Raw genomic sequence first — 11,535 nt, 5'->3', positions numbered from 1 at the left:
ATTTTGTGCTGACTGAGTCTTGAGACTGAAAACTGAAAGTGTAAGTTGGAAAGTTGCTGGTTAGTGTAGTGATGAAACATGGAGATGTGTATGAAACAGTTTTGATAAGTTACTTATAACCTTGAAAAATCTAATTGGGATCTAAAGCCAGTGGGATCATGTGCTTAAGGTTTGACTGTTACATGTTCCAACTCTGACCATAAGATTTTTGGTAAATGGGGAAATATTTAAGAAATGTCATGTGATGAGGCACGTGATAATACTTTTTGGGGAACTTAAAAAGGTTAATAAGATAATGTGAAAAATCAGGGGTTCCGAGGTCAGTGTTGGATCCACAAGTCCAAAACCTGTAGCTAACCCAACAGCTGGTGATCCTTATCCTTGTGCCTAATTTCACTTTCTCTCTGGTGTAAATGCATGCAGGCCTCCTGCCCTTTTTAAATGTATTAAAAGAAGCTAAGTTTTGAACATGTATATGAATATGATGACCGCAGAATCAGAGACCTTGTTTGTCATTTGAAGACTGAGCAGCTTTTTGTATTTTAGTCTCTTGTTTGTCAATTGTCATCATAAGCTTCAGCTGAAACTTTACTAGTGATGCCAATGGACCGTGCCGGGATCGAGTACCCCTTGGCCCAGACCCAAGCCTAACCTCATAACAAAGGTCTAGATTTGGCCCGAGCCTGTCAAGGATATGATAGGTAAAGCCCAAGTTTGGTCCGACGGGTTTTTTTGTAATCTTAGGCCTGACCCAAGTTCACCTATTTTTATAATGTGAATTTTTAAATATTAATAAATATTAATCTTTTTATGTTTTTAATTCTAGAAACAATTTTTAAATATTAATTTATTTTTTAATACTTACCAAATATATTAATAACTTTTCACAAAGTGCATCCATCCATCCATGTAGGGTTTGGGAAAAATGAGTATATATATGTAGGATAATATTGTAATTAAATATATAGTATAAGAGTAATTTAGTATAATTAATACTAAAATTGTCGGGTCGAACCTGAAGACATACTCAGGCCCAGCCCATACTTGAGGTCGGGCCTTAAAATCAGGCTCAAGCCCAAGCCTAAGCCCGCGAACATCGGGTAAAGCCCGACTTTTTCAAGACGGGCCGGGTCGGGTACCTGAAAATATCAGACCCATTGCTATCTCCACACTTGACAAATTATTTGTCATATAAGTTTTAAGCATTAAAATAAGTAAAATGTTCTAGAAAGTAGAAACACCCTCTACCATATTGAACTTACCACTCAAAACTGCTTGCTATCTTCGCATTCTAATTTGGTTCCCTTTATGATAAAATTGTCTTAGGCAGCTGTGTTTACAAGTAACAAGTTAAAGAATTTGATCCAACCATTTGGATCTATTACTTTTCTATCAATAACGTTAATAAAGGTTTAGTACTAACCATATGTAGATAGTCCAAATGATTAAAACGAATTGAAAATAATATGAATAAACGCACAATCTAAATAAAAGGTCGTAATGGTGAATTATTGTATTAGTCTCCCCCGATAATTAATGAAGATGGGAACGTGAGACTAAATGTTATGAACTTTAGCAAAGAAAATGAACAAGTTTGAAACCCAAATTTCATCAATTTCATATTTCAACGAAAAATAGAGTAAATCATTATATGAATTTTATGGTTGAAAGAAAAACCAAAGTTATTAAATAGGTAGGTATCCATTTACGTCCCAGCACATTAAACATGATAAAATCCTCATAAAATCATAATAAATTGGACTACAAAAAGTGCTTTTTTTTAAAGTGATTTTCAGAGTAATAAAATAACACTTTCCCCAATTTACCCTTACCTAGGGCGGTTCTATGATTCTATCCTCCACGCAAGGCATAAGAACGGAAGAAGAAATGCAGGGCTAGCACGGTCTTTTCATACGGAAAATAAAACGAAATAAACTGAAGCTTTTTTTAATTAATTGACTCTCCATTAAGGAGTCTTCGTCGAAAGCCGTCTACGGAGCTTCTCTAAAGCATCTCTGTTATGTCATCCCTAAATTTGAAGCCCCATTAAACCCTTTTTCTACAATCTCCTGGTATGCTTCTGGCACCCTTTTATTTTGTTAGATTGTCACCCTTTTGTTGGCTTCAGATGGGTTCTCGATTGTTGTTTGAGATGGATCTCTGTTTGCTTTTTTTAATTGTTTTTGTTTTTTGTTGCTGTGGATCATGGGTTTGTTTGATTTTTTTTATTGATTTCCATGTTTGATCTTGATGCTAATGGGTTGTGATTTGAAAAAGGGATGCTTCGTGCTAATGGTTTTTTGCTCAGATGGGTTGGTTTCTCCTCTTTGTGGGATTAATTTTTTACAGAGAAATATATACAAAGATGAGTTTTTGTTTGTGCAAAATGGGTTTTGGATTATGTTTATTATGGATTTGTGGGTAGAAAATAGAAGATTGAAAGAAGAAGAAAAAAAGGTAAAAATTTAGGATTTGTTGAGGATTGGGTATGGAGTAATGTAACTAAAGAGGAACCTGTTCTTAGTGTTTTTGCTTTTTCCTGAATTATCACTTAGTTATTAGAACCCTTGTTGTGCGGTTGAGTAGCATTGTAGATTTATGAGGATCTGGATTGGAAGGTTGAGTGTTGTAGGAATTGGCTACTTAAAGAAAGGAGGAGATTTTTTTACTATGACTTGCAGGACATTGCTCCTGTTGGAAATTTGAATTGGGGAAATATGCTGTGCCAAAGACTTGAGAACATGAAACCCTTGTTGCAATTTCGTAGAAAATTATGGGAGAACGCAATTTCATATGCTAAAAGTATGTGTAACATGCTGCGGTTGCTATAATAATATTTTGCTATATAAGTTCCACCTACATGTAATCACTAGTTCTTCCACCTTAGAAAGTTCTTCCACAAGCAAACAAACCCACACTTATAGTTTAGTATATGTGTTCAATATCATAAGTGTGCAAACACTCATTGATATGCATTTGTAGCCCTGCCCTCCTTGCCGGTGTTGAATACAACACTTGTGTGGACTTACACAACTTTTTTCCATGGCATATTTGATTATTCATCTTTATTTTTCTTTGGATTGGTTTGGTATCTTGTTCTTATTATGTGGAAGTTGTGTTGCACATTCTTTACCTGGATCAGAGTTTATGGTCTTTTTCCACTCCAATCCTGTTTGTTTGATAAATAGTGGCTTTCCATGTAATGGAGAGTTTTTGATGAATTTATTTTGGGTGTTTATATGGTCTAGCAACTGCCTAATCAATTTATTTCTTGTTTCACTCTTTTTATATAGGCCAACAGATTGGAGGTTCTCAAAACAAAAGAGAAGCTAAGGTCTTGACTTTATTTTACTATAAGTTTGAAGTTGTGAGATGGCAGAGAAAGCATGTGTTAAGCGTCTTCAGAAAGAATATAGAGCACTCTGTAAAGTATGAGCCCCCACCTTTCTGAAATTCTGTATATTTATTGAGAATTAATAATATATGCATCCTTTGTAGTGGATGTTTAGTTTTGTATACTTTTATTTTTGCTTTTGTTTTACATTTTCGACTGTATTCTTTTAAGATAACATTTCTAATGGCCTAAGACATTCATTGCTTTATTTGCTATGCTAGAAAATTGTCCTGTTTTTAAATCTTCTCTTGTTAACTTGTAGGAACCAGTCTCCCATGTTGTTGCACGTCCATCCCCAAATGACATTCTTGAGTGGCGTAAGTTTATTCTTAATTCCTCCATTTTGTTGTTCAGATAGGTGTTGAATTTATCTAGTGGAATCATTTTCTTCAACCCTTCTGAGTGGTGCTATAATCCTTGTCTTTTTGTCTTTCTCAAGCTACTGATTTTATGTTATGTACATCTATAAGCTGACACTAAAACTGGAAAGAATGTGAATTTAGGTATATTCTTGCTAGTTGATCATCAAGAATTGGCTCTGAAGGATTAGGTATCAAGTTAAAAAGTTCATATATAGGTTAACTCAGTGCTAATAATTAGGCTGGTTTATTACTGGATTTTTGTTACTTTTGAATTCATTGTTCTGTTGTGAGGTTTCATGGCTTAATATTTCGATATCATTTGTATGGCCACTGATGATTCTATGTTTTGTTTAGCTTTTAGAGTGGATGGAGGTTGTCATATATATATATATATATATATATTTGGTTACGATTTTATGTGATTTTCCATTTCTCTTCATGCAACTGTTTCCTTCTGTGGTCTCTTTTGCTTCATTTTCTTTGTTGAGTTGGAAGTCTTCAACACTTGTAAAATTACTGAGATTTTGATATTCCAGATTATGTCTTGGAGGGAAGTGAAGGGACACCTTTTGCAGGTTGGTTTTTTCAAAAATTGTCTTTTTATGATGATATGCTGCCCTTTCTAGTCTCTGAGACCATTATTCTAATTTTGACATTGGAAATTCTTCTGCCTCTGGCAATAAGGTGGATACTACTATGGAAAGATCAAATTTCCCCCGGAATATCCATATAAACCTCCTGGAATCACGTATGTTCTTTTTTGCTACTTGACTTTTGGAAAAATATTTTGATTCTTGTTAGAGTCTTTTATTTTCTTTCTCCCTTAGGTAATATTTCGTTTAAATATTAAACAACATTTTTCTTCCCCTGTAGCATGATCACTCCCAGTGGAAGGTTCATGACACAAAAGAAAATCTGCTTATCTATGAGTGACTGTAAGTATATTGGAGAATTATCCATCGAGGATTAGTGTTAACTGAATTATCCATAGAGGATTAGTGTTAACTGAATCTGTAATACGTTAATTTTGCGTTTGCCTGATTTTGACCTTTTGCAGTTCATCCAGAGAGTTGGAACCCTATGTGGTCTGTATCAAGGTAAGCAATTTGAGTTGTTCTGTAACTTATTGTTGTGATATTTTTCCATTATCTTGATCCTGCTTTCTCTGTTGCCTGTATGGAAGTTCTAATAAACAGAATAGTTGTATGTGATCTTTTTGTGATGTTCTTTTCTGATACTGTTATTATTTGTGCTCATATAAAATTTCTTATATTAAGTTGCGTAGATCATATCATTTTTCGCCTGTTTGACTGACGCTCTTCATATTCTCCAAATGCAGCATACTTACGGGGCTTCTCTCGTTCATGGTAAGCTCTTTGGTAACTTGACTCTTAGTTGCTATATGTCTTACTTGCCTTTGTCCTCCATCTTGAGGTTTCAATTAATTATTAATGTTCTGGGGTAAGCATAGTCTGTTCTGGTAGTGAGTTTCAGTCACTGGAAGGCTATTTCTGCCTCATTTTTACACCATGATGGCATGCTTGAACCTTTAAAATGAATGATTTTACAGGGTTGTTTCTAGGAAATGCTTTGAACTACACTATGTTCTTTCACTTGTACAGATTAATAACTTTATTTGGGCTGCTAACTAGGACTTGATTCTGTTTGCACTGAAAATGGAAATCTCTTAGTCCTCCCTTTGTCAAATTGAAGCCTAAGCTGGCGCATCTCAATCAAATTTAACTGAAATCTCTTTTATAAGAACTTTTTTTGTAGAAGCATATCTGACGTTTTTCTGGATTTCGTGAAGTTTCTTAATGTAGGGTTGCTTTATCTTTTTCTTATGCAGATGGATACTAGTCCTACCACTGGCAGCGTGAATTCGACCCCTGCTGAGAAGCGGCGTCTAGCCAAAGCATCTCTTGCTTTCAATTGTAAGAAGTAAGTGTATTGTTCCAAGGACTTTGTTTGCCTTCCTGGTTCAGACGATATAGAACTGCCTCAGTTGTTTTTCTACATTCTATGCACCTATGATTGGGGATTAAGGCACGTGTCTTAGGAGTGAGATGAGTAAACGTACTTTGATTTTAAATTTCTTCATGTAAGGGCTGGTCACTGATAAAATATATCCCTTGTATTTCTTTACGTACTGCTGCCTAAATATGGGTTCTATCTATATTTAGCGTTTAAACTAGTTGTCTCTGGATCTGACTTGATTCATAACAGAGTGAATAGAGTAGCATTTTCCTGTAACCTTAGCTTGGTTGTTGCTTGCTTAATAATCCTGCCAATTTGTTCATTTAAATAAGTTTTTGATTATGATAAGTGAAATGCTGCATGAAATTATTCTTTCTGAATTTTTTATGGGAGTCTACTTTTTAATTGCAATTCAATCTAATGTTTTCTTTCTTGACAGTGCGGCATTCAGGAAAATGTTTCCAGAGTACGTGGAGAAGTATAACCAGCAGCGGCTTGCAGAGCAGCAGGTTTTGGACCAGGTGTCGCCAGATGTGCCACAAGAAGAAAATTCCAAACCCAAGGTTGAAAAAGTTGGTAATTTGGAGGACGTGAAAACTGTAGATACCCTGAAGGACACCACAAGAAACAATAAGCAGCCATTCCCAACCTGGATGATGTTGCTGCTGGTTTCCATCTTTGGCGTTGTAATGGCATTGCCTCTACTTCAACTTTGATATATCTAGATCAAAAATTGATAAGTCTATAGTGGGTAGTGGACATACAGGCTTTTGCTAGTCTAAAAAAAAAATCCTTTGTGCTTCTTAGTTTTGTGATGTACTTAAGCATAACTTCTGTATAGCGATTTTCACCAAGGAGAGGCCCAGTTGGATCCCTGGTCTGTTGCTTCTCCTTTAATGTTGATGTTGGTAGTTAAATCAATGTTCCAACATAACATGTTTGCTGATGTTATTCTATATTTTTGGTCAAATTTTCCGTTGGTGTGTGGATTGGCACTTGTGATCTCTCTCACACTCTCTCTTTTGACACAGAATTTAGAATGCAAACAATGTAGTTTGTTAAGTTGTAATCTGTTCCTCTGGGAGCATTACTATTAGATTCATTTTGATGTGTTTTTCGCGGAAGCTAATGTAAATCTTAATGGAGTCCTATGTCAGATGAAGCAGTAAAGAAACATGTCATGCTGTGTATGACATTGCCATAATCTCAATCTGACGTCATTTTGTGCAAGTTTATCTTAGGAGATGGGGCGTCTGACTAGTATGTACTTTAGCTTTCCTCTTACCCAGAAATATGTCAGGACAAAGGATTCAATCAATTCTTGATAAGTGAAAGATTTGTTAATTCTCCACTTTCCTCGAAAACATTATCATATGGGTCACCATGTTCCATTGTCTCTAGACTTTAAAACCTGACATGATTTCCTGCAAAAAGAATGATATTGCCTTCTGCCTTTATGGTACTAAGTCAATGACATGTATCAAAACGACTAAATGTACAAAACAAGATTACCCGAGAACAAGTTTTCCTTTCTCTATCTTTCCCTCCCTTTTCTCCCGCAAGTTTAAACAGATGCATACCAAGTTGTGCTGGCAATTTTCTCCCAAACTCAATAAAGTAAGCCTCAATTGTCCCAAACATGCGCCTGAAATGGAGCAAGGATTCAATTCCTAATCCCCGTAACTTCATAAAGCTTCATTTTCTAATTCCTTTTGTTGGCACAATTATTATATTAATGATGATACATTGTCTTCTTATTGTCATTGTTTAATCCATTTAGTTAAAAGGTTTTCTCTACCTTTCATCATTTACATTCCTTCCCCAGTATACCGTCTTTCTCTCCTCTATTATATGACCTTTGTGTCTGTTTAAACTCATATCTATACCTAAGCATAACTGGTTTCAGAGTCCTCTTTGTTAGGTTGAGTACTGGTTTTCTATATACTACACAAAGTATGATAGCTACTAACAAACACAATATCCTTTGTTCATTCTTTATTGTTTCTTCTGCCTTAATGAGCAAGACTTATAATTGAGAGGTAGGACATCATGATTATATTCCATTTATCTTTATTCTTTTCTCAAAGTTTTGTTAGCTGTCTAGATTTCTGCTGATTTTGAGTATCGCTTCTTGTATGAGCTAACAACTGAACTATTAAAACAGCTTGAATACACCTACCTCTTAACCCCACTATCTTTGCTGAAGAACACCTTAAGTAAAGCTTACACTCCATATCAGCTACCAAAAGGTATCTATTTTCGATACTATAATCTTTAGTTTACAATTTTGAACGGGTTTCAGTTTGGTAGTTGGCCTTTACCTTTTTTGGTCTAGTTGATGGAATCTTTGGCATGGTTAGTATTATAATTTTCATTTCACGGTATTTTCTGTTTACTAAAGAAGAAACTCAAGGTAGACAATTGCGAATTTCACATGATCATCTTCTAGTATTTTTATATCACCAATTCTCTAAGCAGCTACTTGTTCTTTTAACTTGGAGCATTGCCATTATCAAGCTCATTAAAGATGGTCTTATAACTTGGTTGTTTTTCTATTTCTGATTCTTTATTTACTGTTTCATCTTTGTTTTAGTTTTTGTAGTCAGGTTTTCTAGTTTTTAGGCAGCGATGAAGAACTCTCCAATACACTTGGACTATGAGACAAGTGATTATGGTGTCCACGAGTTTGATCCACAGATTGATTTCTCACAGGTAAACAATCTGTTCTTTTAGTTTTTGATGTTGCAGATTGATCTGTAAAACTAAATTTTATGATTTGCCGTTTAGACTTGGATAATTTCAGTATTGTTAAATTGTATATCTGTGACATACGTTGTTCTCTATTTGTAGTCATAGAGAAATTTCACTTATTTGGAGTTTCTTCTATTTCTTCTACCAGGTTAGAAATTTAATTTCTTTTTGTTGTATCTTTCATCAGTTCCTGGAAGAAGCAAAACAACATGCAAGAGAAATGAAATTTAAGGCCTCATCAACATGTTTTGAAGAAACTAGGAAGGGAAAAATAGGAGAAGAGAAAAAGATCAAAAAATCATGGAAGAATTCTCTGTTTCGATGGTTAAAAGTGGAGAAAAAGAGCAAACCCTGCACTGAACCTGCAAATACTTCTCACATTTCAAAGCCGAGAAAGGGTCATGTTTCTGGTCCAATATATGGCAGTGGTAGGGGAGATGACATGAGGCGTCCAACATCAGGGCCAATCACTAGCTTCTTCAAACCCATCAAGAGAGTGGAGAATGAGATACCTTATATGTGTCTTGATCAGCTTAATGACTCTCATCATGTTAAGTCCTATGGACCTGTTTATTTGGTTACTTAGTTTATCTTTTCTCTAAGACAAAACCTTGCAACGGTGGAGTTTCTGCATTTTGTCAGCATAGTTTATGTTGGTTGTTGGAGAAAGCAACTGATACCTAAAACTGGATAATGTTATACAGTTGGATTATCTGATAGGAAAAGACTTGAAACTGAAGTTGTCTTTGTTTAAAGTTTCTTAAACTATTGCAAGTAGTTCTTAATTCCTTGCTTCTCTAGTGCATTTTTCTTTTTCAATTTTCCAAGAATTGTTCCACAATTTTTGAATGATCTCAGATGTTTAATCCCCATGTCATGGAGAAATTTCTTTTTGTTTATTCTTATTAACTTGAGAAAACCAGTCATGGAAACTGCTTCTTAACCTGCTAATATATTTAGCCTGGACTGTCAAAGCCGTATCTCACAATAGCTAGTCAAAAAAGAAACAGGAGAAAAGGTAGACAGGAAAAAGAATGAAGAATAAAATCAGAAGGAATGTTTCTTGCTTCAGTTTTAGGAAGCATTAACTTACATAATGAAGACTCCTTATGTTTGCCCTTGCAGCTTGATTTGCATAAAGAGAAACCAAAGTATTGTGAAGGAAGTTAAGACTTGCTTTCACAAAGCCGTATACCAATTACTTTTACTATCTTCAAGTCTACAAGATTTTAACCTCAGGTTATGAAGTTTCATGGAAATATAACTCAAGAGATGAGTTCATGCCTGTCCAAACACCATAGTTATAGATGGTATATGTCTATACATAGTGCACTAGATACCAAATAATTGATTATGTAAACCATAGACTATTAATCTGCTGCTGACCTCTTCACCTTTCTTTAATTGAATCCAGATAGCCTGCAAAGAAATTGGACTCTAGAATTTGGAAATCTGGAAATGTGATGCATATGGAAACCTCAAAGGCTCCTCAACAACAGGGGAGGGATTGGTTTAAACCTTATCGATTTTTACATGAAAAGGTTACACTATCATTTCATTTCAAGCTTGTTTACTGTACAAGTTTTGGAATCAACAAAAGAATTCATTGCAAAGAATAAAATGCAGAACAAGTAAATTACATAGCTTGATGAGGAGCTAAATTTTTTTAGCACATGGTTTAATGGCTTTACACTTAAACAAAGAATTTTACAAAATGATTCTTCTGAAGAAGATGAATTGCTTCCTCTCTCATTTTCTGATTTTCAAAGGATAGACAGCAAACTCTTCACTTTTCTTAATTGAGAAATTTATGCCGAGATACAATCATATCTTCAGGCATGCTTCAATAGCAAGTTGCTTTTGAAATTCTATCCTTTCCTAACCTGTTCAATGTCACAAGAACTACTAGAAGTACCACCACTACAACTGGGACTTACCCTCTTCTCCCTACTCAAAAGCCTCTTCAATGACCTCAATCTTGTTGTCATGGGCGACTTTAACTCCTCCTCGGGAGATCTTATTGGAGACGATGATAAATGTTCACTCATAGTCACAGGAATATCAATTACTAACATTTCACCTCGCCTGCTTGTATTCAACGTTGAAGAGGAAGATGAAGATGAAGATGATGAAGATTCAGAAGAAGTAGAAGAAGAAGAAGAAGAAGTACCCTCTTCTAAAGAAGCACCACCAGTACTAACTTGAGTTTCATTTCCCCAAAACAATACATTAGTAGGAAAATTTGGAGATTCTGTTGAGGACCCAGAAACCGAATTTTCTTGTGGAAACTGACTATCAATTACCTCTGCCATTTCCCTGGAATTGTAGCATTGAAGATCAACAGGATTCCTACAAAGCGGGCAAGTAGAATGAGATTGGAACCACATATCAATACACTCAACATGAAAGCCATGGTTACATTTAGGAAGCAGCCTAGCTTTCTCTCCTTCAACAAGCTCAGACAAACAAACAGCACATTCAAGTCCATCTTTAAAGTCTTGTGGAGTGAAAGTAACCATAGGAATGGAATGGAGCACGGCAGCGTCAAGGCCAGTTCGGAGAGTGAAAGCAGGGTCTTGGCCAGGAGCAAAGACAAAACGACGACGCTGGCGATGTGAATAAGGCGGAGCAGGTGGTTGTTCAATGCGCCACCAGAACCATTTGGCGTAGAGATGAAGAAAAAGAACAAACACTACTACCACAAAAAGAACTATAATTGCCACCACCATTATTTCGCCTGTTATTTCCACTGAAGGTGAGCTGTTGAAGGTATCACGATCGCTAGAGCTAGAGCCGTCCATCTTTCTTTCCAACCAAAGCAAACCCAATTGAGGATTGTGTTTGTAGTGTATATTCTGAAAGAAAAGTTGAGTTTTTGGTGAGTTTTAAGAAGAGAAAAGCAGGTGGGAAATGGAGGTTTTAGAAAGAGTTATCATTCAAGCATTGAAGAAGAATGGTTCAACTCAAGCATTCGAAGAGAATAAATGAAAGATCAAAGACTTGGACTTTCTTGGAAGGAAGAAGAGAAGAAGATGACGATATTTGGGTCCA

The 11,535-nt window shown here is 35.6% G+C and overlaps 3 protein-coding genes across 8 annotated transcripts; 2 read left to right on the top strand and 1 right to left on the bottom strand.

The window, feature by feature from the left end:
- The first annotated feature begins 1,916 nt into the window (after positions 1-1,916).
- LOC116110459 (ubiquitin-conjugating enzyme E2 34-like) lies at positions 1,917-6,795 on the top strand. 2 transcript variants are annotated; one of them, XM_031396673.1, is made up of 10 exons: positions 1,917-2,072; positions 3,294-3,429; positions 3,657-3,711; positions 4,293-4,331; positions 4,441-4,504; positions 4,630-4,691; positions 4,814-4,853; positions 5,096-5,123; positions 5,606-5,697; positions 6,173-6,795. In XM_031396673.1, the coding sequence occupies exons 2-10, from the start codon at positions 3,373-3,375 to the stop codon at positions 6,447-6,449; spliced, it is 714 nt and encodes a 237-aa protein (XP_031252533.1). In that variant the 5' UTR covers positions 1,917-2,072; positions 3,294-3,372; the 3' UTR covers positions 6,450-6,795. The 2 variants fall into 2 exon arrangements, with proteins under 2 accessions (XP_031252533.1, XP_031252534.1); XM_031396674.1 differs by having other exon boundaries at positions 1,930-2,072; positions 3,302-3,429; positions 6,173-6,449.
- Positions 6,796-7,526: 731 nt separating this feature from the next.
- LOC116110444 lies at positions 7,527-9,814 on the top strand. 5 transcript variants are annotated; one of them, XM_031396656.1, is made up of 4 exons: positions 7,527-7,772; positions 7,898-7,982; positions 8,327-8,445; positions 8,672-9,814. In XM_031396656.1, the coding sequence occupies exons 3-4, from the start codon at positions 8,362-8,364 to the stop codon at positions 9,068-9,070; spliced, it is 483 nt and encodes a 160-aa protein (XP_031252516.1). In that variant the 5' UTR covers positions 7,527-7,772; positions 7,898-7,982; positions 8,327-8,361; the 3' UTR covers positions 9,071-9,814. The 5 variants fall into 5 exon arrangements, with proteins under 5 accessions (XP_031252516.1, XP_031252519.1, XP_031252517.1 ...); XM_031396659.1 differs by lacking the exon at positions 7,898-7,982; XM_031396657.1 differs by lacking the exon at positions 7,527-7,772 and having other exon boundaries at positions 7,787-7,982; positions 8,336-8,445.
- A 276-nt stretch (positions 9,815-10,090) lies between these two features.
- Positions 10,091-11,535, bottom strand: LOC116110443 (RING-H2 finger protein ATL3-like). The gene has a single exon (XM_031396654.1). It carries the CDS (start codon positions 11,283-11,285, stop codon positions 10,353-10,355), a length of 933 nt encoding a protein of 310 aa, XP_031252514.1. The 5' UTR covers positions 11,286-11,535; the 3' UTR covers positions 10,091-10,352.

This window comes from Pistacia vera, unplaced genomic scaffold (genome assembly GCF_008641045.1).
Source record: "Pistacia vera cultivar Batoury unplaced genomic scaffold, PisVer_v2 Contig602, whole genome shotgun sequence".
In the NCBI taxonomy this organism is placed as follows: Eukaryota; Viridiplantae; Streptophyta; class Magnoliopsida; order Sapindales; family Anacardiaceae; genus Pistacia; species Pistacia vera.
Note: the sequence above shows the minus strand (reverse complement) of the source record. Positions and strands in the feature narration are given on the sequence as shown.

Bases quoted from the DNA above. Each gene is read 5' to 3' on its own strand.
- LOC116110459 (XM_031396673.1), top strand. From the start codon at position 3,373: ATGGCAGAGAAAGCATGTGTTAAGCGTCTTCAGAAAGAATATAGAGCA. The intron at 4,854-5,095 runs GTAAGCAATTTG...CTCCAAATGCAG, and splicing joins CCTATGTGGTCTGTATCAAG to CATACTTACGGGGCTTCTCT. The intron at 5,698-6,172 runs GTAAGTGTATTG...CTTTCTTGACAG, and splicing joins CTTGCTTTCAATTGTAAGAA to TGCGGCATTCAGGAAAATGT.
- LOC116110444 (XM_031396659.1), top strand. From the start codon at position 8,362: ATGAAGAACTCTCCAATACACTTGGACTATGAGACAAGTGATTATGGT. The intron at 8,446-8,671 runs GTAAACAATCTG...ATCTTTCATCAG, and splicing joins CACAGATTGATTTCTCACAG to TTCCTGGAAGAAGCAAAACA.
- LOC116110443 (XM_031396654.1), bottom strand. From the start codon at position 11,285: ATGGACGGCTCTAGCTCTAGCGATCGTGATACCTTCAACAGCTCACCT.